The 23,421-nt window shown below is 37.7% G+C and overlaps 6 protein-coding genes across 11 annotated transcripts; 4 read left to right on the top strand and 2 right to left on the bottom strand.

Annotated features, from left to right (window-relative positions):
• Positions 1 to 5,282: 5,282 nt before the first annotated feature.
• Positions 5,283 to 11,326, bottom strand: Mbt (serine/threonine-protein kinase PAK mbt). 2 transcript variants are annotated; one of them, XM_070670996.1, is made up of 7 exons: positions 10,901 to 11,326; positions 10,200 to 10,575; positions 9,729 to 10,119; positions 9,229 to 9,639; positions 8,524 to 9,056; positions 8,262 to 8,415; positions 5,283 to 8,191 (listed from the first exon to the last, which is right to left on the bottom strand). In XM_070670996.1, the coding sequence occupies exons 2-7, from the start codon at positions 10,568 to 10,570 to the stop codon at positions 8,030 to 8,032; spliced, it is 2,022 nt and encodes a 673-aa protein (XP_070527097.1). In that variant the 5' UTR covers positions 10,571 to 10,575; positions 10,901 to 11,326; the 3' UTR covers positions 5,283 to 8,029. The 2 variants fall into 2 exon arrangements, with proteins under 2 accessions (XP_070527097.1, XP_070527098.1); XM_070670997.1 differs by having other exon boundaries at positions 10,200 to 11,326.
• A 136-nt stretch (positions 11,327 to 11,462) lies between these two features.
• On the top strand, positions 11,463 to 14,169 carry LOC139111003 (chymotrypsin-1-like). 2 transcript variants are annotated; one of them, XM_070671019.1, is made up of 5 exons: positions 11,463 to 11,969; positions 12,473 to 12,829; positions 12,996 to 13,309; positions 13,397 to 13,645; positions 13,807 to 14,169. In XM_070671019.1, the coding sequence occupies exons 2-5, from the start codon at positions 12,787 to 12,789 to the stop codon at positions 13,951 to 13,953; spliced, it is 753 nt and encodes a 250-aa protein (XP_070527120.1). In that variant the 5' UTR covers positions 11,463 to 11,969; positions 12,473 to 12,786; the 3' UTR covers positions 13,954 to 14,169. The 2 variants fall into 2 exon arrangements, with proteins under 2 accessions (XP_070527120.1, XP_070527119.1); XM_070671018.1 differs by lacking the exon at positions 11,463 to 11,969 and having other exon boundaries at positions 12,165 to 12,829.
• Positions 14,170 to 14,721: 552 nt separating this feature from the next.
• Positions 14,722 to 16,109, top strand: LOC139111001 (chymotrypsin-2-like). The gene is made up of 4 exons (XM_070671016.1): positions 14,722 to 14,962; positions 15,083 to 15,405; positions 15,493 to 15,750; positions 15,906 to 16,109. Exons 1-4 carry the CDS (start codon positions 14,920 to 14,922, stop codon positions 16,053 to 16,055), a joined length of 774 nt encoding a protein of 257 aa, XP_070527117.1. The 5' UTR covers positions 14,722 to 14,919; the 3' UTR covers positions 16,056 to 16,109.
• A 1,077-nt stretch (positions 16,110 to 17,186) lies between these two features.
• Positions 17,187 to 18,577, top strand: LOC139111000 (chymotrypsin-2-like). Its single transcript, XM_070671015.1, has 4 exons — positions 17,187 to 17,270; positions 17,431 to 17,756; positions 18,027 to 18,281; positions 18,368 to 18,577. Exons 1-4 carry the CDS (start codon positions 17,228 to 17,230, stop codon positions 18,515 to 18,517), a joined length of 774 nt encoding a protein of 257 aa, XP_070527116.1. The 5' UTR covers positions 17,187 to 17,227; the 3' UTR covers positions 18,518 to 18,577.
• On the bottom strand, positions 18,184 to 20,581 carry LOC139111002 (chymotrypsin-2-like). The gene is made up of 5 exons (XM_070671017.1): positions 20,469 to 20,581; positions 20,232 to 20,387; positions 19,679 to 19,992; positions 19,334 to 19,585; positions 18,184 to 19,105 (listed from the first exon to the last, which is right to left on the bottom strand). Exons 2-5 carry the CDS (start codon positions 20,284 to 20,286, stop codon positions 18,965 to 18,967), a joined length of 762 nt encoding a protein of 253 aa, XP_070527118.1. The 5' UTR covers positions 20,287 to 20,387; positions 20,469 to 20,581; the 3' UTR covers positions 18,184 to 18,964.
• Positions 20,582 to 20,694: 113 nt separating this feature from the next.
• LOC139110996 (zinc finger protein 84) lies at positions 20,695 to 23,316 on the top strand. Of its 4 annotated transcripts, none has more exons than XM_070671004.1 (4): positions 20,695 to 20,876; positions 21,213 to 21,290; positions 21,373 to 21,522; positions 21,611 to 23,316. In XM_070671004.1, exons 2-4 carry the CDS (start codon positions 21,228 to 21,230, stop codon positions 23,129 to 23,131), a joined length of 1,734 nt encoding a protein of 577 aa, XP_070527105.1. In that variant the 5' UTR covers positions 20,695 to 20,876; positions 21,213 to 21,227; the 3' UTR covers positions 23,132 to 23,316. The 4 variants fall into 4 exon arrangements, with proteins under 4 accessions (XP_070527105.1, XP_070527104.1, XP_070527108.1 ...); XM_070671003.1 differs by having other exon boundaries at positions 21,593 to 23,316; XM_070671007.1 differs by lacking the exon at positions 21,213 to 21,290 and having other exon boundaries at positions 21,593 to 23,316.
• The last annotated feature ends 105 nt before the right edge of the window (positions 23,317 to 23,421 follow it).

The following is a 23,421-nucleotide window of genomic DNA, read 5'->3' as shown; positions in this document are numbered from 1 at the left end:
TCCTTTTTAAAACGTCCTCGAGCGCATTTGCAAAGCTGCTCAAAGTTTATCCCAGGTTTATTTTCAGTCGAATATAAGGTGCAAATATATTCTCGGGGGGACTTATCTTTGCTGTACCATTCGCGTACGTTCTAATTTAGCTCCTTTGGAAATAAACGAGGGTAGGAATCGGAAATTTTTTTTTTTTTTCTTTTTATAAGATCCTGAGGATCTTATGCGATGCTTGTTGCTTAGCTTGATTTTAAAACGTTAGCTTTCGCGTAACACGATCTGGATTTGGAAGATCTCGAGATAATTTTGTCTCGGATTCCGAGATGCGGGGAGGCATATTCTCGCGCGACGACGTGACGCGTCGACGGAACGTCTCTGGATCCCCACGTGCGTGACGTCACGTTATCGCCGTCCGAGGCGTGTCCGTTCGGTCACGAGGAGTCGAAATTCCACAGGAATTTCTCGAGCACGCGAGAGTCCCTCGGCTTCCGAGAACCGTCGCGAGCGGACGGCCTAACCGGTCATTATAGCTACGAAGAAAACGATGATAATAAGACATAATGACAGCGAGGCCGCGTTGGCGCCGTTTTGCCTTTCTACCGCGCGATTGGCCGAGCCTCCGGACGAGCCTCCACGTGACGTCGGCGGGGAACGAGCAGCGAATGCAAAATACGATGATGATGACCTTCGGATGATACCGCGCGAAATAGCGTTACGTGTTGTATAATTCGCACGAGCTGCGCGTAGCCGATTAGCGGACATTGTGCGGCACATCGATAATTTTTCTGCTGATGAGTCAAATTATTACGCTCACTCATTTAGAAGCGTGTGTAATTAAATGTACTTGAAGAAGGCGACTGCCTATAATGGCGAATTCCTCCCAAGATAGCTAACTTCGACCTGGCTTCTCTGGCGATTTTCTACTTTCAACGCTGGATGTAGAAAATCGAGAGCATCAGCCAGCAATAACTTTTTTTAATAAGCAAATTAATAACCCGGATCGATAGAGTGCGGAAGAAAAGACGAGGCTGATCTCTTCGATCATTCTGATTCGCATCGAGTCTGCGATTGTGTGCGATCTAGATTTGAGGCTCCGCTCAGGGGAACCGCTTTCCTTTTTAATGAAAAATCGTGCACGTAATTTAATATGCCATTAAATAATACACATAAAGCGTCGAGTTACCCGTGAGAAGTAGCTAAGAACAGCGGCGTGATTCCATTGCAGTGTTAGGGACCAGTTTGCGATTTCCGCGGTGTACACAGCGGCGCGTGACTGCTAAGGTCGATCTCGCGATTACGCTACTTATATATTTTTTTTTTTCTCGAAAAATCGCCGTTCCTCTAATCTGCCACGGTAAAGAGATCAGTCCGAGATGGGGGAGGTATCGATTCGTTCTCCAGGCTATTCCCGTATATCATTAATGTATTATTTTCCCAGATTCAAGGCCGCGCTTATGCAAGCGGCGAATCGCTCGATCGGTTCACAACCCGTGCCGATATCGTCGCCGATATTTGCGCGATAAAACTTCATCCGTAACGCCTCGATCGCACGTCCACGCGACCGAGTCGAGCACGGCGCCGATATACATCCTCGTACGTGTACGTACGTATACGTACATATGTATATATATTGCCTTGATCTCTTGCCCGAGTTTATTAGCCTTTCCAGTTCCTCAGTCTTTGCGGACCAGTCTGGTATCCTTCGCGCAAAGTGTTCCCGTCTACATCCTGACACACAATTTTTGCGGTACCGGCGATTTTATCCGGCCCCAGATAAAGTCGAGCTGATCGCGAGTCGCTGTAGCTAGGAGTAAAGCGCGGGCGAGAAAATAGTAGATTTGCAGGCATTTAAAAATTACGTGGACAATATCCGTAGAGTGCCATACCGACGCCGCGTCGAATTGGGTGATTAAGTTTTTACGGAATCGTTATTGAGAATCTCGGGAATAAATGCCTCGTGCTCGCTTTCTTTCGATCGACCGCTGATCTCTTCGACGTCGTGAGAATATCGCTGCGGACTTGCCGCAGAATCGCTCAACTGCGCCGTTTATAGGACCGGTTTTATCAATGTCGGTTAATTATAATCACCCGGCAAAATCTATCCGCGCTCGTAATACACAGCTGGAGCCGGGGAAGCAGTCAAATCAAAAATTAAATTTAGAGTCAATCGGTATCGGAGTTAAAACCGGTCGTTCATAATGCGCGATAGCTTTCGCAAGTACGTAAATAGAAGGAATGTTTAGAAGGTAAGAATCTTGTTGGATTGCGCCATAATATGCGCAAATAGATAACGCACTTAGGTTTTTTTGTTAATTATACACACGAATAAATTGACTTTTTGTCCCGTTTTTTTTTTCTTCAGTAAAACTAAGAATAAAGTTAATGGAGAGAATTTTTTGGCCTTGCGAAAGAAATCGAAAGCCAATACGTAAAAATTCAGAAAACAACTTAAGGAAATAAATCACAGCATTTGATAATTTAATTTAACTTAGGGTGTAAGGTGATACGATTTTATATTATTTATTCTCACTGAAAAATACGTGGCAAAAAATATCATTTAAAAAGGGGAATAAACCGTGGGCGAGGCTTTAACGAAAGACTAAACCAGCTGACGTAAGTCTTTTGAAACTTTCCGCATGCGGGAGAAAGGTCCTTTGTCCGTAGTTATCTGTATCTAATTCTTCAACGTTAATCATTCTGCTCCAATAATAGCTGGCCACCTTCCAATCTCTTCAATTTTTATTTTTCATCGATTTTATGACTTTCGATAATTAAAAATACTCCTTCGCTGTCATTTATTCGCTACGTTGTTAATAATAATAATAAAAAAAAACGTACGCAATAGACACGATTGGGTGAACTTTGTACGGCGTTTAGAAGCGATATCGCGCTATAAAGGGAAGCATATAATTTGGTTATCTGCGGCATAACGTAATGTTTGATAAGGCCAGATAAACGTCTTATCAGCTAACGGCCACACCGCCGGACAACTTTCCTTTCCCATTGGTTTTTCTTGAGGACGACCGGTCGAGCCCCGTCTCTCACGACGGCGCACGTCACCGAGTCGAGCCTCCACGGAAGCGGGGTTTCCATTGGCCGTTCGACTCCACTCCCGTGTTCCTGTTAATAAACCGTCATTGTTGCGTCACAGTCCACTCACTGTCACAATTTTTTTTTTTTTTTTTATACCGCCACACGTAAGGAAACAGCGCGGGAACGAATAATATTCGATAAAAACAGCCGTGACACGATCAACGAAGCCCGGTCAAAGTCTACCTTAATAAAAAAAAGAAAAAAGACCAGAAAGAAAAGAAAGAGAGAGACTACAGGCGTTTAAACTATAAAGTCCAAGCACGCGCGAATTCAACGGAAATCGATGTTATCGGGAAGGCTTTCAGGGGTACTTGTAGCGGGACGTAGATTAAGTCTGAAATTGACACAGAGATAAACGGAAGAGCTACGAGTTAGTCATTACTAAAAAATTTACGTGATTCAATTGTATCTTGACATTTTTTTTCTCTCTCTCTGAATGACGCATCGAGAAGACAATTATCGCGGATACAGTTAAATAATTTTAATTGACATTGCTTCAAATATATATATATGTACATATGTGTCGAGCTGAGCGCACGTCGGTCGCAAGAGAACATGATATTTTTATGGATCAACAGTTTCACTTGCTTCCCCGGCCAGTGGCCGATTTATTAACTTTTTTTTTTTCTTTTTTTTATCTTAATGCATTCCTTGGCTCGCGTCATCGCGCGGCTCGGCACACTTTTTAATATCCACGTGGGCACTTTCGTCTACGTGATTCTTGGCCACACGTGTCGAATACTTGAACGAAGCAGCTACGCTCTTCGCAGGAGATGCCGGATCATCTCACGGATCTCCCCTTCTCGTAACTGGAGCTCTCGTCTGCAATCTTGCACAAAGTTGCGTCAAGCCCCGCGGCTCTTTACGTCTCTTTCATATTTTTCGATCGTTAACCACGGCTATTAATTCGCCAGCTTGTAATCCGCAAGAATCGGAGGAATCGATCTTAGGTCCGTTTCGTTTCTTTTTTTTTTCCTTTTTTTTTCGTTTCTTTTTTTTTTTCTTTTTTTTCTGGCATACCGTTGCCTTCCGCAACGTACTTGGAATCGAAACTTATCACTGCATTGTACCGCTGATAGTTGATCGACCTTTTGTTACCAACGAGCCGCATTGGCGTGACCAAGCCGAATGCGGTGAGTTTTTACGTAATAATAACACGCTCAATAGCGATACCTTCGCAGACAAGGTTGTCAATCGTGTGGCAGATAGGTGATAAGACGAAATTTTTAGAGCGGGATAAGCCTTCGCTTCCGATTTGCTCAGTTTTTCGCTGCTTATTATTACCCTATATTTCTAGAACAATTTATTCGTTATATTTATATTATAATTATCAATAAAGTAAGATAAAAATGGAAATCCCCTGATAACGTAAATGTATTCGTCCTTAACAAAGAAACATTTAAAATTTAAACTTACTCTGGACGAATTATTACATATTTTCTTCACAAATAGACTGACGGTAGATCAATGTTTTTTTTTTCCTCTCAATTTTTCTTCTGTAAATCATGCAATTATTATACGTTTTAATTTTTTTATATCGTTATGTCATCATCTTTTATACACACGAGGCAGGCGATTTATCGAACGAACCGATATATCCGCGCATGGAAAAAACTGCGTCTCGCTTTGGCTTCGTTAAATAACGGCCTTGAATATTGTGCAAGTTTAATGTTATGTATCTTTTATACGATTAATCAACATTAATCGCGCGGTTCGAACGAACGAGCAAACATTTTGGGATACCTTCTCCAAGTCCGTTACGTGCATCTTCGTAAGTGACGATTTTATTTTTTCTTTTTTTTAATCGTCAATTTTCGTCACTTATCGCAATCGGGAGCATTCCTCGTTTCTATTTTTGATCGTGCCGCTCGTTAAATTTAAAAACGAAGGTATGTACATGACGACACACGGCTGCGGAATAAAATCACGCTTGATTGGCGCCTGGAGATGCGATTAAATGAAGCCGTTACGGCGCAAATTGCGTAAGGCACGTAAGTAGCTCCAATGGGACCAACCAGAACACGAAGGTCACTCTGGTCAAGCAGGGGCTCGTCACGCTCAAGCCAATCGGCGATGGTCACCGCGAAACACCTTTTAGCCTGGAATGTGCTGGGCTGTCGGCTCGCATAGTAACGGCCGCTCGTGCACGCATTCTGCAAATTTAGCACTTCGCCTTAAATAATTTTAGAAATTAATACAAGGCTTGATTAAGCCGCATAAATAATTATCTTACAAACATTCCACTTCGGAAAAAATCATGAATTTTTGTAAATAGATTCTTTATTATATAATAAATGTACAACATATGTAAAATAACCCTTCACATATATGTAATGATCAAGTTTTGGGTAATACACATAATTTTAGTTTGCCAACACGTTCATTTAGTCACGCTAAAAAAGAAGAAAAAAAAATTTCAAAAATCTATGTACAGAGTAGCTTTTAATTCGTAATGTAATGTAAGATACGGTGGATTTTAATTTTCTTATAACGTTACAATTAGTTACATATATGGCGCGTGGTCGGACAGATCTATTTGCGAGAAATAAGTTGTTTTAAAAAACGAATACCTTATGAAAGAACTGACTATTCGTATCGTTTAGCTGCTCTCGTTAATCTATGGATAGATTTGGTATTTGCTTCGATAAAGTATGTAATCATTCCTATTAGTTACCAAAAAAAAATAGAAATTGCATGATTAAAGATACAATAGCAATAGTCCGATGTAGATATCAAAATTATAAGAACGTTTTTTTGATCGTTTATAAATTATGACAGAAGTTATATAAGACTGAAGTCCAAGTTATGCAATAATCTTGATTGTACAAAAAAATATAATACTATGAAAGAATATACATCTTAAATGTACACAAATTATTATTACAAAAGAATCACGACTTCATCTTCTGTCAACACTTTTGTTTTCCTTACATAAAATTAATTATATATATTTAAAAGCTTAGTAATTTTTCATCACCGAAAATTAGGCACTTTGTATATACTTTCATGAGTTATGGATCTACATTTTACATCTCGTTTATCTTAAAATGATATAACATAACCCTGTTCAAATAGCATTGTTTTAAAACAATAATTTAATTACCTGCAACTGTTCGGTTGCACAATTAATGATTTATCAATGTGGCGCAATGCAATATAAAATTTATACTTAGTCCAACATAATGTAAATTAATTTTTGAGATAATTTCATTAATTTTCTTAATGTTCCATACTGCATTTTTATAACTGTTTAGTTAAATATTCATTACGTTATTAATTACGTAAAGTGAACATTTTGATGTCATATAACTATATCATTTGTAATTTAAAATATCACATTTCTTTCACTAAGAATACCGTTTTATCAACTGTGACAATCTGTTACAAAATAATGTAAATACATACTATAAAATTTCCAATTTTCAAGTATGAAATTATCATGAATAAAATATTATGTCTATATATAATATCATCTGCGTGGTGTTTAAATATTGTATGTTTGCGATGCCGAAGGCAATATTATATAGATTATATATATCTTCTAAGTATTCTTTGTAATGTTCTTGACAAGTTATTTCAATAATTTTACAGATAACAATCCAATATATATTCCAGTCTTAAAAGTTTTATAATCGGAAGTTAAGATTTTCAAGCAAAACAAAAATACAATATTATAAAAGTTCACAGTTGGAATGTATATAATGATAATTTTATTTAGAAATGTACGAATTAGGTATACTGATTAAATTACTTTACAGTTAAGTGATGTTAAGTAAACTTAAGTACTTTAAGTTTACTTTAAATATATATGGCTTTTAATCAATTTAGTGCAATAGCGATATTGAAAAAATATTGCTTGGGCGGAACATTCCATAAAAATAGCAATGGTTGTATAAATTTCTTGTTTGAAAGTTTTAAATCCATTTAATTACATTCGAATCGTTTTAAATATTTTTAAGAAAATTGTTTTTAGAGAAGTTTAGTAAATTCAAATATTAAATTTGTAAAAATTTTAATTTAAACAATTACATATTTATATGTAGACCTACATTTTAAGTTTTTTTTCTATTCAAAGTGATTCGATATGTTTAAAGGCCATTGCTACTTATAATTAATACTTTACGATAACAAGTTAACCATTGCGATGCTAATTATAAAGGCACTTGGTGAAAATGTACTTTATAAATACTTAAAAAAAAATGTTACAAAATTAGAGTCATCTGTTACAAAATTAAAATATGATCTTACTATTGCAAATCAAACGTTGGCAGTACCAATAATCGAGGAATGTTTGATTGATATTATATCATTTTTCATAAATGCAGACTTGTCAAGTTACTAAAATAATACATATAAAACAATACTCTGGAATGTAAGACTACTTTCAAAATAATACTTACAAGCTCTTTCAGGCCTGATTGGAATGTAAAGTTCGAACAACATTGGTAATTGGAAAAACTTTACTAGTTAGTAATTTCTAAAATATAGCTATAAATTTATCAATATTATATACATATATATTAGGCACGACCGAAAGGATTCGCTTATAGAACTTCGAAATTTTATTCAGGAGTTAAAAAAATTAGCGAATAATAGAATATTGTCTTTGGCTTAAAAAAAACGTCAAAATATTAATATTTTTTTCATTAAAAAATTCTGAAACGTTAATATTAATGGTATTTAAAATTTGTATACGCAAATGCTTTCAAAATTCTTGCATAATTATCATTATCACTCAATCGGTCGTGTTCATCGTAAAAAAAGGAAAAAAATTAGAAGTTTTTTGTATAAGAGCTTAAACAGTATAACTCCTTAAATAATTCGTAAACTGCCAAAAGCTGCCGTTAGCGAATAAGTAGTTCAACACAACATTGTCGAGCACATGATTCTGGTAGTGAAATATCTTGCCTTGACTAACATTCTATCTTATGAAGGTATAACCTCGTCAACAATTTGTATGTCTGGCGCCTCTCATCAACGGGATCAAGATACTAGGACTTTGAGCCTGCCTAAGGAATGGATGTTGCAATAATTCAGCTGCCGTGGCTCGTTGCGCTGGATCACGTACGAGCATTCGCTCAAGAAAACCTTGAAGACGTGGACTAACCTAAGAATAAAAAACATATGATAAATCTGATACTTTCATTAAGATAAATATTTTAAAATGTCGAGCTTACTTTATGAAAATTTTTTAGTTTTGGTGGTGGCATATCTCTGATACGTCTCATAGCTTGTAGAGGTGGCTCATTGAAAAATGGTGGCTCACCATCGATCATTTCGATGATCATTATTCCTAATGACCAGATATCTACTTCAGGTCCATATGGCAACCTATAATTAAAAATAAATAATTGTTTAGCAATTTATTTTCTGTGAAAATTTTCAGCAAGGCATTAAAATTGTATTAATTTATTGTTAAAAAGTTACGATATAAAATACCTTGAAATAACTTCAGGACTCATCCAGTACGGGGTTCCTACAAGAGACTTTCGCTTTGGTAATTCTTGAGAAACTTGAGCACAAAAACCAAAATCTGACAATTTTACTCTGCCATCCGCCGTAAGTAATATGGAATCGGACTTAATATCCCTGTGTATAACACCTTGCGAGTGTAAATATGCCAATGGTTTAAGACACTGAGAACATACTGTAGCTATTTGACTTTCATCCATTCTTGAATGCGTTACAATATCGGTCAGTGCACCTCCTTCTAAATACTCCATAACCACCCATAACTCATCGTCCACCAAAAAACTATTATACATCTCGACTATATTTGGATGATGGTAATCCCTCATAATAACGACTTCATTAAAAAGTAATTCTCGTCTTTGTTGTTTTCTTAAATCCATTTTCTTGACTGCAACTTGACGATTTGTACTCTTGTCTGTAGCTATGCATACAGTTCCTGTACTACCTTCGCCAATTTTCAGGAAGTTCTCCAAATTTTCTCTTGGATCGCCTTGGCTCACCTGAAGATAAAGGCGTATGTATAAAATTTTTAAATATTACATGATAAAAATAATAAAAATTAATTTTATCCCTTAAAACATTAAATAAAAATGTTTCCTTTAAATTTTTTAATAAAAATTAATTGTAACATACAATCCGATGCAATAAAATTAAATAAAAAAATTTACGTACCACCATTTGTAAAGCAGCGCGAAACTGTTCGTGTGTAAGTCTCTGCTCCGTTTGTTTATTGGTATTGTTTGAATTTGCACCAACTGCTAAGTTCCCTGAGGAGACAGCACTTTTCATGTTCTGATTTTGATCTGGAGTTGAACTGGTTCCTGATACTGCAGACGGTACATTTGGTTTCGATAAGTTATGCATTGATTGAGAAGTTTCTATCGGTTTCTTCAAATGCGAATGTAGGCTTGACGGATTTTCGGACATGTACGCCTGAGAATATTTATTAATATTGTGTGAACTCAATTGGCTAAGAGGTCGTTGCGAGGCTATTGAACCCACTGGCGAAATTTTTGGCTGCAATTTGTGTAACAAGACATTTTGGCCAGCTTGATGATCCCTCGATGTCTCCATAGTCGAGCCCTGTATAATACGTTTAATATTTCGTTTCTTTTAAATTGTAATAGCACAAATATTTTTAAATAGAATCATTAAATTTTTAGTATTGTTACCTGTACATTTCCGTTATATTGACCTGACGTTATAGCCATTTGCGAATTTAATCGATGAAATTCTGTATCCAAAAGTTGAGGAGTATTTGGACTTTGTACTGGAGCTTGTGAATTTACAATAGGGCTTAAGTTTTGGAAATTTAAAGATAAATTTGGTACGTTTGATCCGGAATGAGTTAAATTTGGCGAGGACTGCATATTAGGATTAAGATTTTGAAGATTTGGGATCATATTCTGCATACTGGAATTTAATCCACTGCCGACGCTCGGAGAATTTTGTCTTAATTTATCGATGTAGTTATGCGGTTTGTTAAAGTTTGTAAAGGCTTGATTAACGTTCGAAGGTATCTCTTGGCCTTCAGGGACTGACGGTGGAAGATTGCTGTTATGTCTTGCAAAATTAAAAAAAAATAATAGCGTTATTAATTTTAGCGAAATATTTCGATATATATACGAGCTAGATTATAGTACCTGTAATCTCTCCGGAGTCGGGGCGGACTCGACGAACGTAGAGAATTGGAGCGGGCAACCGTGCTGGTTTTAGGCAAGCCATTCTCGACAGTTCTGTCAGTGGCAAGTGGTCTACTTAGAATCCTAGGATCGTTGTGGCCTCTCACGATCGTTTTCAAGTCGAGGATCTCGGTAGGTGTAATCTCACTCGGATCAACTAAGGGCAGTGGTCTGTTGGTTGACTTAAGAATCTGGTTGTTCCCAACTATGGAAGCCCATTGCAGCGGCAGCCCAACAAACTTGCCCTCGCGTTTGTCAAATCCAGTGTGGACTCTATGCTCGAAGTTAGTCGGCGTGGAGATTTGCGGTTTCTTTTTCTTCTTGGTAAACATTGTTTCTGCATTAAGAACAGTAATTATTAGGATAACGCTCGCGCGAATGGGCAACTAATATCGTAGCGCAATAACTGCTGGTAATGATCGTATAATATTCTTAACAACTGGTCCTGTCAAGGGGATAGTATGCGACTTCGTCAGACGTGTAGCCGCTCGTTGCACGCCCAATCCCACCATCGAGGACGTTTCCCGTCGCGCGGAAGTGTGCCGTGCGCTTTACTGCAACGGTAAAGGGTTGCGCGGGAGGCAGGGAACGTGCGGAAAATTCGTGAAAACAACGCGGAGTACGGAGGGAAGCCAAGTGACTAAAGTGACAGCAACGCCTACCGAGCGACGATGCGATCTCTGCGACGCTGCTCCGCCGGGGCCAGTCGGATCGGGGTCGGCGTGGTGCGCGAGGACGTGCTCCTCGGACGGCTCAGGCGGCTTCCTCGTGGATGTTTGAACGCGGCTCGCGTCGCGATGGTGTCGGAGCATAAGCGATGTCGCGCGTTGAGACACATAAATACGCCATTCATCCGCCTCGACAGGTCGGTCGGCTTCACCGGCGCGCCGCGCGGCAAACTCACGAATCACCGGTGGCATTTAGTTCGTGACAATTTACTGAAACGCGTACGGCGTCACGCGCAAGGTGTGTACACCGACGTGCAATAATGCGCCCGGGTCTCAGTGGTAGCTCTAACTTATCGATCTGGCTTTGATGAATCGTCGGGTCTGCCGAAAAATGGCAGAAACGGAGACGCACCGCTTGCAACAGATGCGTTTATTCTACTTCATTTTATTTCGTTTTAATTATTTAAATTAAAATTAATCCAACGGAGTCGTTGAGGCGCACTACTGAACTTGGCTCCTGGAGTCAGTAGCGTGTTTTATTCGCGAGTCGGACGTTTTAGTTTCAATGAAATTCACTCCGAGCCGCCACAGTCGTCGTTCCCGGCTCGCTCGTGGTGCGAGTCGACGATAAGTCAGACAGGCGTGACTCGCGAGGAATTTAGTAGTAAATCTCAACGGCTAAATAGATTTTAATTTAAAGTAAAATATAGAAAAAATAATGGTACACTGTACAAATGACTCGCAATTCTGTTTCTAATTTATCTCTAATTGTATCTTAATCATGTTTTAGAAACTGCTGGCCGGCTCGCGCGATTTAGAAAGGATCGAGATCACGTTAGTTGACGAGCTAGAGCCTACTACTACGAACCAGTGAATTATTTCACGTCGGTGTACCTGTGCGAGAACGAGCGCAGAAACGGTGATATCACGCCGGAAGCGAAAACGGGATGGAACGCGAGAGAAAGTGACCGTGATCGCAGAAAAGGAGTGATCACACAGAGATCTATCGATCAAATGACGCGCGTCCTTGATATACAAACTCCCGCCAAGATTCGCCAAGAAAGTTCGCATCTTTTTACGTATTTTTAAGTATTAATTACTATTTCTATTATTGCACTAACATCCCTTATTTTTCATTATGCACGAGACATATTCACCATCTCCACGTCAATATATGAAACAGAAGTTCAAGGATTCTGCTTTCTTTTTTTTTTTTTTTTTAATTAATTAACGTTATGGATTATATATGATTTATCAAGTTTCATATTGACTATATGCCTCGTGCAATTAAAGTGTTTACTTATTGACACATTTCGTCGGCTGTCGCATAAATCATACGTACGATTCACGAATCGAATCAACATTTTGTTATTCGCATATTGCGCGTTCATTATTTTTTATAAATTATCTTAAAAAGAGAGTACATGTCGATACTACGCTGTCTAGTTCAAAATACGGTGTATGCCTTTTTTTAAAATAGCAAACGGTCTCTTTGGAAAATCGTATTCAAAGTAATATATGATATAAGTGTTTCTCGTAACACTTTTTAAATTTATCTTATCGCAGAAAGTTCTTCCATGAATCACGCAGGCTGTCATTTTACCATCTGTGCCTTTAATGACGTACGTACACATATTGCTTCCCCATCAATTAAAAAATTATTATTAATAATTACGACTAACAGCGTGGTTAAGCACGTATGTATTTGTTGCGTACAACACATCATGCACACGGCGATACATCGTGTATAAACCGGTGAAACCGGGTGATCCCTTCGTTACAACTGCGTAAATATTCGTTTGCATATATAAGCAACAATAAAGAAGAGACGTCGAATATTCGAAACTTTGTCGAAGCCACGTTCTCGCCCGGTACTCATAATGCTACCACTCGTATGGATTCTGATCGTCGCCGCCGTTGTCGGTAAGTAATTTAAAAAATTAAGCTGATTAAATGTGTTCGTTGTGTCAGAGGTTTCACTCGTTACGGTTTTGAAGAAACGTTTAAGAAATAGAAGTTAAGCTTCAATATAATAATAATACGTAATATTTTTAACATGACCGGACTACATATATTGTTGGCGTTACAGGTGCCAATACTGAAACAACGGAAGACGATGGCGATGTTGATATTACGCAGCATCCATACGTAGTGTCGATTAGAAGGAACGGCAGGCACATGTGTTCCGGCGCGATCATTGATGAAAGTCACATCGTTACGTCGGACCGATGTGTTCCACCATTCAAACATATCTGGAACGTCATGAATGATATCGTTGTGGTCAGTGGCACGAACACTCTCAAACCCGGCGGCGTTCGTACCTTCGTTAAAGAGCTGTTCTCGCAAAATCATCACGCGAACCCACTTGAAAATAATGTCACCAGCGGACTTGGTGTGCTTAAGGTACGTCCTTATTTTTATGTCTTTCGTTATCTAGATCTTACGATCTAGAAAATATGATTTTGTATGCATAAAACTAAACTTTTGTAGCTGGTGCGACCACTTCAATTCGACAAGAAGACACAACCGATTCCGTTATCCCAGACTGAAGTACCACAGGATGCAGATATAAAGATGGTTAGTTGGATGGTGGCCGATCATGAAGGAAAAAAGACTGCACATCTCAAGCAGGTAACGTTAACAAAGGTGAATTCTAAAGAATGCCAGACGTTCCACGAGAAAGAGCTCTCTACGTCTGAATTCTGCACTGAAGCAAAACCTGAAAGTAATTATTGCAAGGTAAGAAAACTTAAATTATATTAAATTATATTTAAAAATTAATAATATTAATATATTAATATTAATTATATTTATTATATATATATATATATAAGTATTTATCAATTCAGATGAAACTGAAAAAATTAAATAATAACGATATTAATGATTATTATTTGTAGGGTGACAGAGGCAGTCCTCTAATTTACGACGGCAAATTGATTGGCTTAGCTACGTACACTATTTCCTGTATTGAAAATCCGGTCCCGGATGTTCACACCAGTATAAGTCAAAACATCGAATATCTCAACGATATAGTAAAATCATAAAAATATATCCACGCTGCTTCTAATTTTTATTTTGAATTTTCCATGTAAAAACAGGCTCACAAAGATGTGGCGTTCATGCGAGAATTTACATTCTGAAACAAAAAAAATCGAATTATAAATCCGTTCTATTTTCTGATAAACGTTACAAAGAACAGTAATCAGATGTTAAAATAACAGAAATCATTTTTTTTATATTAATAAAAGTACTTGCATGCACGCTCCACTTTTTTTTTCTCTCTGGCCTTTCTGTATTATTCTGTATTATTTTGTATGGGTTTTAAAATGTGAAATTGTACAATGCTACGAACTTAAAAAATTTTGCCAATCGATTTTTAAAAGAAAAAAAAAAACCTATCCATCCTCATGCGCAAATGTTAATTGATAACGGCACAGGGTCAATTTTAGAATTACTTATTATTGGTAGAACAAGCAATTTTTATCTTTATGACTGATAATTTACAATACATCTTACCGCTATTGACGACAATAATTAAATTTGTTCTCATATTACAGAAAAGGCAGATATAAATATATAAGCTCTATAAAATTAAATAAAAGTTATAAGTTTTTTCTGCTCGTTCTATTAATGTATCAAGTGTTATTGTAAAAAAAAGTACTTTTTTTTATTTTATACTTATATGTACCTTACTAATCTTCGTTAATAATTTTTTAGAGTTTTTTTTTTCATGAGTCGGACTTGTAAATTATTTCAAATCACTTAGCATTACAAATGTCAATCGACTGTTCATAAGAACAAGAGTATAATAAACAATATCTTAATATCGTCATTAAATCAATATCATTTAATTACGATCTTCGTGATAATCTCGTTAACATTAACAGTTGAATGGCATATTAATGCTACTCGCAGCTGTGTACACACGTCGATACGTATATAAATTGTGGTATAACCATTACTGTGCTTTCCAAAACTGGACAGGCGCGGAATAAAAGCATATCTACGCAATGAAGCAACTGGCGTGTGTTCTAATCGCTTTGGCGATCGCAGGTAAGTTATATATATTAGAAATTTAACATCTTTTTTATCGTCGAGTCAAGTAATTCTGATCAATGATAAAAATTGTTAGTGCATACATTTAAAAACTAATTTTATTATATATCTGCTTAGGTGTTTACAGCGATGAGCCAGAAAAATTAGTAAATGGAACACCTACGTCAATAGAAAAATACCCACACGCTGTTTCCCTACGGATGAACAATAACCATTTTTGCGGCGGCAGTCTTATTGGTGAGCAATGGGTTTTAACCGCCGGACATTGTGTGGTGCCTGTTCTTGAGAACTCTCGCATGAGAGCGTCTGTGACTGTTGTATCTGGCACAACTTATCTCGACAAGGATGGAGAGAGTCACAAGGTGGACAAATTGTGGTATCACGATAATTACAATCCTCGCGCTCTGGGTAGAGGCCCTTACGACATCGGCCTGATCAAGGTAAGCTAGAAAACAAAAAAACCTGCATTAGCTTATGGCACTTTAATTACTCCCGCAGTTTGATTCATTAGTTCAAATTACTTTTAGCTGGCTGCGCCTGTTACGTTCAGCGAAACGCAGAAAGCAATTAGCCTCCCAACAAATAATATAGAAAAGGATGATTCTGTTACAATTGCCGCCTGGGGCTCTACTGGCTTCCAAAAACACATACACAACGACTTGCAGAAATTGGACGCGAAAGCAATGCTTCCAAAAACATGCCAAGAATATTATTTCGGACTCCTAATGAAGATACATGATAACGAGTTCTGCACCCTTATCTCTCGCGGAACTGGATTGTGCAATGTAACATTTTATGACGTTCACTAGAATATTCAATAATTATAAGTCAACTTTAATGCCAATGGCTTCTAAATAATTTGGAACTCGATGTATCGCGTAAAATATTAGAAGGCACAATTATAGAAGTCATAGTAATAATCTTAATTTTCCTGTTGCAGGGAGACAGTGGTAGCGGACTGATTAAAAACAGTGATGGAACAATTATTGGTCTGGTGTCTGGTGGAAAACCATGCGCGAGAGGATCTCCAGATATATATACCAATGTATTCCCTTACCTTTCTTGGATCAAAGAAAAAATGGAATCATAATATTCTTTATATTGTACATTTTTAATATTTAATAAAGATCAATGAGCAAATAAATATCTATCACCTATATATTGTTATTGCTGTATACTATTTGTATAACTTGTACTAAATTTTTATTACACGTATGTTATAGTCACAAAAAATTAATTAAAAATATTTTACTTGAGTTTTATGTCTGTTTATGTATATTTTAATAGTTGTTTCTAATTAATTAATATAGATGTTTGTAAAATTGACACACATGTAAAGTAAAGTTTAAAAAATTACAGATACGAGCAAAGAATTTTATAATTATTAAGCAAAACTTAAGATATTAGATAATTAATTAGTTTAGTTAATAAGTTATTGCTTCTTTGAAATACGCATGTAAGACAAACGCGAGTAATTTCTTTTCCATTCTATAGATTTTTATTAACTTTTATTGATTTCTCATTAAATCTAAACTTTAAGTTATTAAAATTAAACACACACGTACATATGTGTCAATATAATGTTTAATTTTTATTATAGCAGTATTTGTCAATACGTCTGTCGTTTCTTACACAGGTCTTTGCATTATAAAAGAAATGTTGGTTGCACAAATAAATCGTATTTGTTTAAACCAAAAAAAGCAAAGGGTGTAATACTCATAATGATTCGAGCTAATAAACCGCAATATCTTATCACAGGAGAACTTATGACAATATCTACATAATGTAAATCAGTTAATAGAATTTCCAGAATATTTTTCTTGAAATTTTTTATATAAACCGTCCCAAGCAAAATCATATAAGCTTAGAATTTATTTTATATAAATCATATATTTTAAAATTTATTGAGATACGACAATACTTTTCATTGTTGTTAAAAATGTTATTATTAGATATATGAGAGCTTGCGATTTATTTTCATAAGACGTACGTAACATTTTATTAACATGACAAATATCACTCATAATGCCTGACTGCTCCTGAATTGAATTGAGATATAAGTTCTATCTTGATATCGTTCTTAATTCAATATCGTATAACTGCAATTTTCATGATTATTTCGTTATGACGCATTAAAAATGGAATAATTAATATTATTTTCAGCTGTGTACATATTTCGGTACGTATATAAATTGTACCATCTGCATTAGCCATTACTTCTCGAAGTTTGTCTGGCGCGGTGTGAAATCAAATCTCGACATTATGAAGTTACTTTCGTGTATCTTAATCGCATTGGCGATCGTAGGTAAGTTAAACATTGGGAATTCGATAACGCATTATGTGAAAATTTAATAAATTCTAATGTAATTAATTTTTTAAAATTATTTAACCACTTTCTAAAAGCGTTATACGTTACATACTGTACAATATGGATTTTATACCTTTGCTTTTTTATACTTTTGCAGATGTTTATGGCGATGAACCAGACAAATTAGTAAATGGAATACCTACGACAATACAAGAGTACCCACACTGTGTCTCCCTAAGACAGGGCAACAGCCACTTCTGCGGCGGTAGCATAATCGGTGACCGCTTTATTGTGACTGCCGCTCATTGCGTGGAAAGTTTAATTCGAAGCCCCCTTCAAAGAGCAGCGGTGACTGTTGTTACTGGTACGACTTACCTTAACTCAGGTGGGCAGAGTTACAGACTGGAAAATGTATGGAGACATGAAAGCTATAATCCCAACCATCCTGCGGGTAGAGGTCCTTACGACATTGGTTTGATAAAGGTAAAGCTGAAATGTACATTCTTTAATATTATTTGCACCATAATATAAATATACCAGTATATTAATTTGTGGCACATATGCACGCGCGATACATTTACTCCTATATTAATTATAAAAGCGAGTGCATAAATGCCACATATACAAATATATATATATATATATATATATATATATATATATATATATATACACACACATAAATAGTGGAAATGTATTTTAACATTCTTTATTTCTCTCGCAGTGCAATTTATTAATATAAAATATTTTTAGCTGAGCTCACCCATTCAGTATGGATCAACAGTTCAGAAAGTCAATCTCCCAACGAGGGCTGCCGCAGCGAACGAAGCCGTTACAATTGCAGCATGGGGTTCTACTGGTTTCAGACAAGGCATACATAACAATTTGCAAAAATTACACGCAAAAATCATGCTTCCGAACACGTGCGCGGCTTATCACCGAAACCTCATGCCTGTTGACCAAACCGAGATATGTACCCTTATCAGCATGGGAACTGGACTTTGCAATGTAACATACTTAATAATATATAATACATATACAATATAATAATAATACATAATATATAATAAATAATTCTCACTTTTCTGTTTCAGGGTGACAGCGGTAGTGGACTGATTCGAGATTCTGATAGAACCATTATCGGTCTGGTATCTGGTGGAAAACCGTGCGCCCAAGGTGTTCCAGACGTATATACCAACGTGTTCTCACACCTTTCTTGGATCCAACAAAAAATGCGACAATAATGTCCTTGTTTATGTCCTACATCTTTTTAATATTTAATAAAGATTATTGAGCAAAGTGCACATCTTCTATCGAACATACGTTTCTACATCTCCTGAACTCTCGTAATCTTTTCGTAATCACTTATAAAAATTATACAAAACTATTTAAGGTGAGTAATACTATTTCTAATTATACAAAAAGTAACATAATGATTTTTGTTTCTCCATTTCAGAATGATTGTGGCAGCTAAAAGACCATGACAGTGATAATAAAACAGGTAACGGTTTTTTTTTTATTGGTTTGCAAGTTCTCGATAGTTTCTAAGAAATTAATTAATATACGCGAATTAATTGCATTTACTTTATTCGTTCGTGCGTATATATAAAAAAATTAATTTTAGAAAATATATTTTTATTGATAATTAATAAAATTCTTAAAAAAAAATTAATTTTAAAAAAAATTTATCACTATTGCATTGCTTCTTTAATAAAATCAATAAAATAATTTACTTTAATAAAAACGTCTGGAAAACCAAGTGCGCACGGTTTCGTCCACGAAAATATACTTATTACTGTATCGTTATATACCAAAGGACTTCCACTATCGCCCTGTTGAATAATATTAAGTTCAATCAGTATTTCAATAAAATCAATGTTTTAAATAAAAATCAACATACATTAAAAAAAAACAACTCATTTTTCGTTTAAGAAATTATTCATAAAGTTGTTTAGTTAGAATGATTAAAGCAAATTAAAATTAAATTTAATATACATATCTACATGTATATCCAACCAGATTAAGTTTTCATTCAAAATATTGCAATTGTAAGTACTTACTTCGCAAGCGCCTATACCTTTCCTTTCCAGCGTACACATTTGAGAGGAGAGAATAATAGTGTTCTTGTAATACGCTTGACACGCATCATTGCTAATAATTGGCACCGAAATTTTTTGCAAATTTCGAGACAACCAACTGAACGGATGGACGCGGCCCCATCCGCTGACAATAGCGTGTCGTCCCGCGGGTATCTCATCGGTTGCTAAAGCAATCGGCGATTGAGATGATGACGCGCAGATTTCTTCAGCTAGCTGGAAGTATCAACATTTTATAAATAGATGGTACAAAATTTTTCAGAAGCAGATCGCTGTGAATGTTTCAGGTAAAAGGGGAATATCCCTCACCGTGATCACGACTAGATCGGCCGTCCAAGACATCTCGGGGCCGTATGCGTAATCGGGATGGCATTTTACGTCCTTAACGGCATGGACTTCACCTTCTTTTAAGTTAACGCTGCCAGTGCGTACGCTCAATTCCTCAGAGGGTTCGTCTATCAGACCGCATACACAATGCGCCGCACTCAAGACGTGCCTGTTGCTGATAAGCGCACCGCTGCAGATGTGTAAGTCGTAATATCTTAGGGACACCTGATAAGGGAACTCAGATTCGATGGCATCCCGTCCTCCAACCAAACGACGCGTGCGAAGAATTCGAGCTCCTGTATTACAGAAAAATAAACGTTAATATCCCACGCTTCATTAAATTCAACAACGAACAGGCGAAATTTTTTAGTCGGTAAGCCGTGAGATTTATTGAATCCTAGATTACAATTCTTTCGTTACGATATTCATTTAATGCACTTGATTCCGCACGCAATTTTTTTCCTCTCTCTCTCTCTTTCTTTCTCTCTCCACAAGTGAGAACAAAAAAATACGTGATGGATGTCTCATCGCTTACCGCAGCTAGCGTCTAACGTCACAGCAATTATCGCATACAGAACAATCAGATTCATCGTCGTTCTTTTCGTCGCGCGCGCGATCGGTCCTGCGCGACAGATCCTTATCCCAGAAGAAAACGTCAACCGAAGCCGGGTCCTCTCGGCTCGTCCTGCGTCTGTAAAAGTAAAGTCACGTGATTAACGTTAAAAAAGAGAAATACGTGCCGCGTTCGCTCGTTCAACTTGCAACAACTTACAGCGGCAATTGTTAGGCACGGCGCGCAATGAACGCAATGCGTGCAGCGCCTTGCAATGCGTGCGGCGTGCGTGCGCGCGCACACACGTACCTAGTATATGCAACGTTACGTTATCTACATCGGCCGTCGTGTAGCGCAGCGCATCGCGTCGCAACGCGCATCAACCTCATCGGTTCCCCTCGTCGGCGGAGTGGCTCGTCGTCGCGCTCGCGCGTCCTCTGCGACCTCGCGATCGCTGGTGTTCCGGGCCCGAGAACCAAGAAGGAGGAACGGTCCCGCGACGAGTCGGCTGCAACGGCGATCTTTCCCAGCGGCGCGCCGCGAACAGGTTGAAGGAGCGTCGTCGTCCGGCCCCGCGCCCGCAACCTGTATTTTTGTACATGGCACCAGGGCCATGTAACCTATGCTGTGAGTATCGGACCAGACTGACCAGCGGCTGCGAGCCCGACGCCTCCCGGAACGCGGCAACAGGTCCCCGGCGATGCCTGGCGCGGGTATCGGCTCCGGGTCACCCCCGCAATCCGCTCGCCGCGTCCCGAGAGGTTATGGGCGGACGTTTTTCATGTAACTTTTTGGCTGCACCCATCGCGTACAAAGCTTTTTCCTTGTCTCTCTTTACCTGAATTTGTTGTTTTTATTTAATTTTTTTTATTATTGTTATATTTTTTTTCCCTTCCTTTCTTTAGACACTGTGTGTTGATCGCATTGTCGAATGTATGCGAATAAATTTGATTTCACTTTCAGAGTGAAGTGTAGCAAATGGAAGGTTTTAAGGTGAAAGATGAACCGATGGATGCATTAGCCATAGACAGTCAGGTTATGGTAAACTTTTTGTATGAAACGGCAGCAGGTATAAGGCGTACTGTTGGCGCTGTCCAGAGTCTAACGTAACGATTACTTTAAGGATGAGAACATTGTGAGCGTCGTGCTTAAAGAGGAACCAGGCGACAGATTTGATCCCGACTACATGGAGGATATTTGCTCAGGCACCTTCGAGAAAGGCACGCTCTTTCTGCCTATCGAAAACAATGAGGTGGATTTTGCTGGGGAGATGGTAAGTACGCAATCCTTTTAATAATTCTATCAAATCAGCTATTTTTCATGTATACATGCTTTTCTGATAGCTTTGTGAATTCTTGCAGGTGAAGCTAGAGTTGGAAGGAGAATCCACCAGCCACCAGAACTGGTCACAGATAGCAAATACTAATTTATGTGACAAGGAAGATGGTGTGATGCAAAGATGCTTAACTAATACCAATTTTATACAAACTCAAGACTCTGACAAGCATCATGGATTCTGTCAAAATGGGCAACAACCAAAATTTTACAAGATCCAATGTTCTATCTGCAAGAAATGGTTTCTGAACAATGATTCCATGGTGACCCATCTAAGGACGCACTGTAGCGGAAATCAATGCGAAGTCTGTCAACAAAATTTCACCGATAACTCTAGCCTGCACGCTCATATGTTGACTCACGTCGGCATGAGTCCGCTTGAGTGCAACATTTGTCAAAAAAGATTTGCTTACAAATGGAGTTTAAGGAGCCATATGCAATTGCATGTATTGGACAAGCCGTACGATTGCGACGCGTTGCAGCAGGCTTTTATGAAGCGAGCTGGTATGAATGAGCAGATAATGCAGATGGAAGACAGGCCCTTCGAATGTGATGTCTGCCATGTGACGTTTAAGGAAAAAATTAATTTAAATCGTCACATGTCCAATCACACAAACGTGGACAAGCCGTATAAATGTACGATCTGTTTCGAAGCATTCAAGGAGAAGGCGAAGCTGAACATGCACTTACCACTTCACACAGGAAACAAGCATTTCAAGTGTACGTTGTGTCATAGATCGTTCGCCCAGAAAACTGCGCTCAACAATCACATGCTGGCGCATAGCGGCGAAAAGCCGCACGCGTGTAACATTTGTGAAAAAACGTACAAGAGAAAATCGGAATTAATTAGGCATACCATGGTTCACACTGGTGAGAGACCTTACGAGTGTAAAGAGTGCTTGATGACTTTTCGAGAGAAGGCCAAACTGAACTCTCACATGCTGGTTCATACGGGTGAGAAACCGCACGAGTGTCAAATCTGTCACAAGGCGTGTGCGAGGAAATCGGATTTAAACAGTCACATGTTACTGCACACCGGCGGTCAGTACGACTGTAAAGTGTGCGACAAAATCTTCACCAGAAAATCGGATCTGAATCGACACACTCTAATACACACCGGTGAAAAACCGTTTGCGTGCAATATGTGCGACATGGCGTTCAGGGAGAAGACACGATTGAATTCGCATATGATCATACACACAGGCGACAAACGATACGCGTGTCACATCTGCCAGAAGACGTTTAAGGAAAAGTCGTCGTTGAAGAAACATATGTTAAGTCACACCGGTGACAGGCCGTACGAGTGTTACGTATGTCACAAAGCTTTCACGCAGAAGACCACATTGAACAGCCACATCCTAGTTCACGCCGGTGAGAGACCATTTGAATGTAGTACTTGTCAAAAAATATTCAAAGATAAAGCGGCATTGAAAAAGCACTTGTTGGTACACGTCAACGAAAAAACTCACGAATGTCTTATTTGTATGAAAAAATTCGCCCATAAAACAGCATTGAATAGTCACCTCTCCTCAAATCACATATCCTAACTACACGGATCTAGTCTATTACGGCTTTCTGTTTCTTTACATTGAGCACCGTATGTTTGTAGTTGTATAGCATATTTCCATGATTGATAATGATTACACCTATATCTGTTTTATATGCCTATAGGTCTGATAAAGTCGTATTTTTTCCTGTGTATGGACAAGTAATAAATTAATTTCTAAGTAAATTGCTAAATCCCTTAATGCTCCCACCTAAATTAATTGAATAATTAAAATGTTCATAATTCGTGCATTGAACGCTATACGATGATTAATATAGCGAAAATATACTA

The sequence above is a fragment of the Cardiocondyla obscurior genome, linkage group LG22 (assembly GCF_019399895.1).
Source record: "Cardiocondyla obscurior isolate alpha-2009 linkage group LG22, Cobs3.1, whole genome shotgun sequence".
NCBI lineage: Eukaryota > Metazoa > Arthropoda > Insecta > Hymenoptera > Formicidae > Cardiocondyla > Cardiocondyla obscurior.
The sequence above is the reverse complement of the archived record's forward strand: the minus strand, read 5'-3'. Positions and strand labels throughout refer to the sequence as shown.

Excerpts from the sequence above, each read along its gene's own strand:
- LOC139110996 (XM_070671003.1), top strand. The coding sequence starts at position 21,228 with ATGGAAGGTTTTAAGGTGAAAGATGAACCGATGGATGCATTAGCCATA. Across the intron at positions 21,291-21,372 it reads CCATAGACAGTCAGGTTATG|GATGAGAACATTGTGAGCGT; the intron begins GTAAACTTTTTG and ends GATTACTTTAAG. Across the intron at positions 21,523-21,592 it reads TGGATTTTGCTGGGGAGATG|CTTTGTGAATTCTTGCAGGT; the intron begins GTAAGTACGCAA and ends CTTTTCTGATAG.
- Mbt (XM_070670997.1), bottom strand. The coding sequence starts at position 10,570 with ATGTTTACCAAGAAGAAAAAGAAACCGCAAATCTCCACGCCGACTAAC. Across the intron at positions 9,057-9,228 it reads GCGCTGCTTTACAAATGGTG|GTGAGCCAAGGCGATCCAAG; the intron begins GTACGTAAATTT and ends CTTTATCTTCAG. Across the intron at positions 8,416-8,523 it reads AGTCCTGAAGTTATTTCAAG|GTTGCCATATGGACCTGAAG; the intron begins GTATTTTATATC and ends TTTTAATTATAG.
- LOC139111002 (XM_070671017.1), bottom strand. The coding sequence starts at position 20,286 with ATGAATCTGATTGTTCTGTATGCGATAATTGCTGTGACGTTAGACGCT. Across the intron at positions 19,586-19,678 it reads CCGATCTAGTCGTGATCACG|CTAGCTGAAGAAATCTGCGC; the intron begins GTGAGGGATATT and ends TGATACTTCCAG. Across the intron at positions 19,106-19,333 it reads AAGGTATAGGCGCTTGCGAA|GGCGATAGTGGAAGTCCTTT; the intron begins GTAAGTACTTAC and ends ATTATTCAACAG.
- LOC139111003 (XM_070671019.1), top strand. The coding sequence starts at position 12,787 with ATGCTACCACTCGTATGGATTCTGATCGTCGCCGCCGTTGTCG. Across the intron at positions 12,830-12,995 it reads GATCGTCGCCGCCGTTGTCG|GTGCCAATACTGAAACAACG; the intron begins GTAAGTAATTTA and ends TTGGCGTTACAG. Across the intron at positions 13,646-13,806 it reads CTGAAAGTAATTATTGCAAG|GGTGACAGAGGCAGTCCTCT; the intron begins GTAAGAAAACTT and ends TATTATTTGTAG.
- LOC139111000 (XM_070671015.1), top strand. The coding sequence starts at position 17,228 with ATGAAGTTACTTTCGTGTATCTTAATCGCATTGGCGATCGTAG. Across the intron at positions 17,271-17,430 it reads AATCGCATTGGCGATCGTAG|ATGTTTATGGCGATGAACCA; the intron begins GTAAGTTAAACA and ends ATACTTTTGCAG. Across the intron at positions 17,757-18,026 it reads ACGACATTGGTTTGATAAAG|CTGAGCTCACCCATTCAGTA; the intron begins GTAAAGCTGAAA and ends AAATATTTTTAG.
- LOC139111001 (XM_070671016.1), top strand. The coding sequence starts at position 14,920 with ATGAAGCAACTGGCGTGTGTTCTAATCGCTTTGGCGATCGCAG. Across the intron at positions 15,406-15,492 it reads ACGACATCGGCCTGATCAAG|CTGGCTGCGCCTGTTACGTT; the intron begins GTAAGCTAGAAA and ends AATTACTTTTAG. Across the intron at positions 15,751-15,905 it reads GCGGAACTGGATTGTGCAAT|GGAGACAGTGGTAGCGGACT; the intron begins GTAACATTTTAT and ends TTCCTGTTGCAG.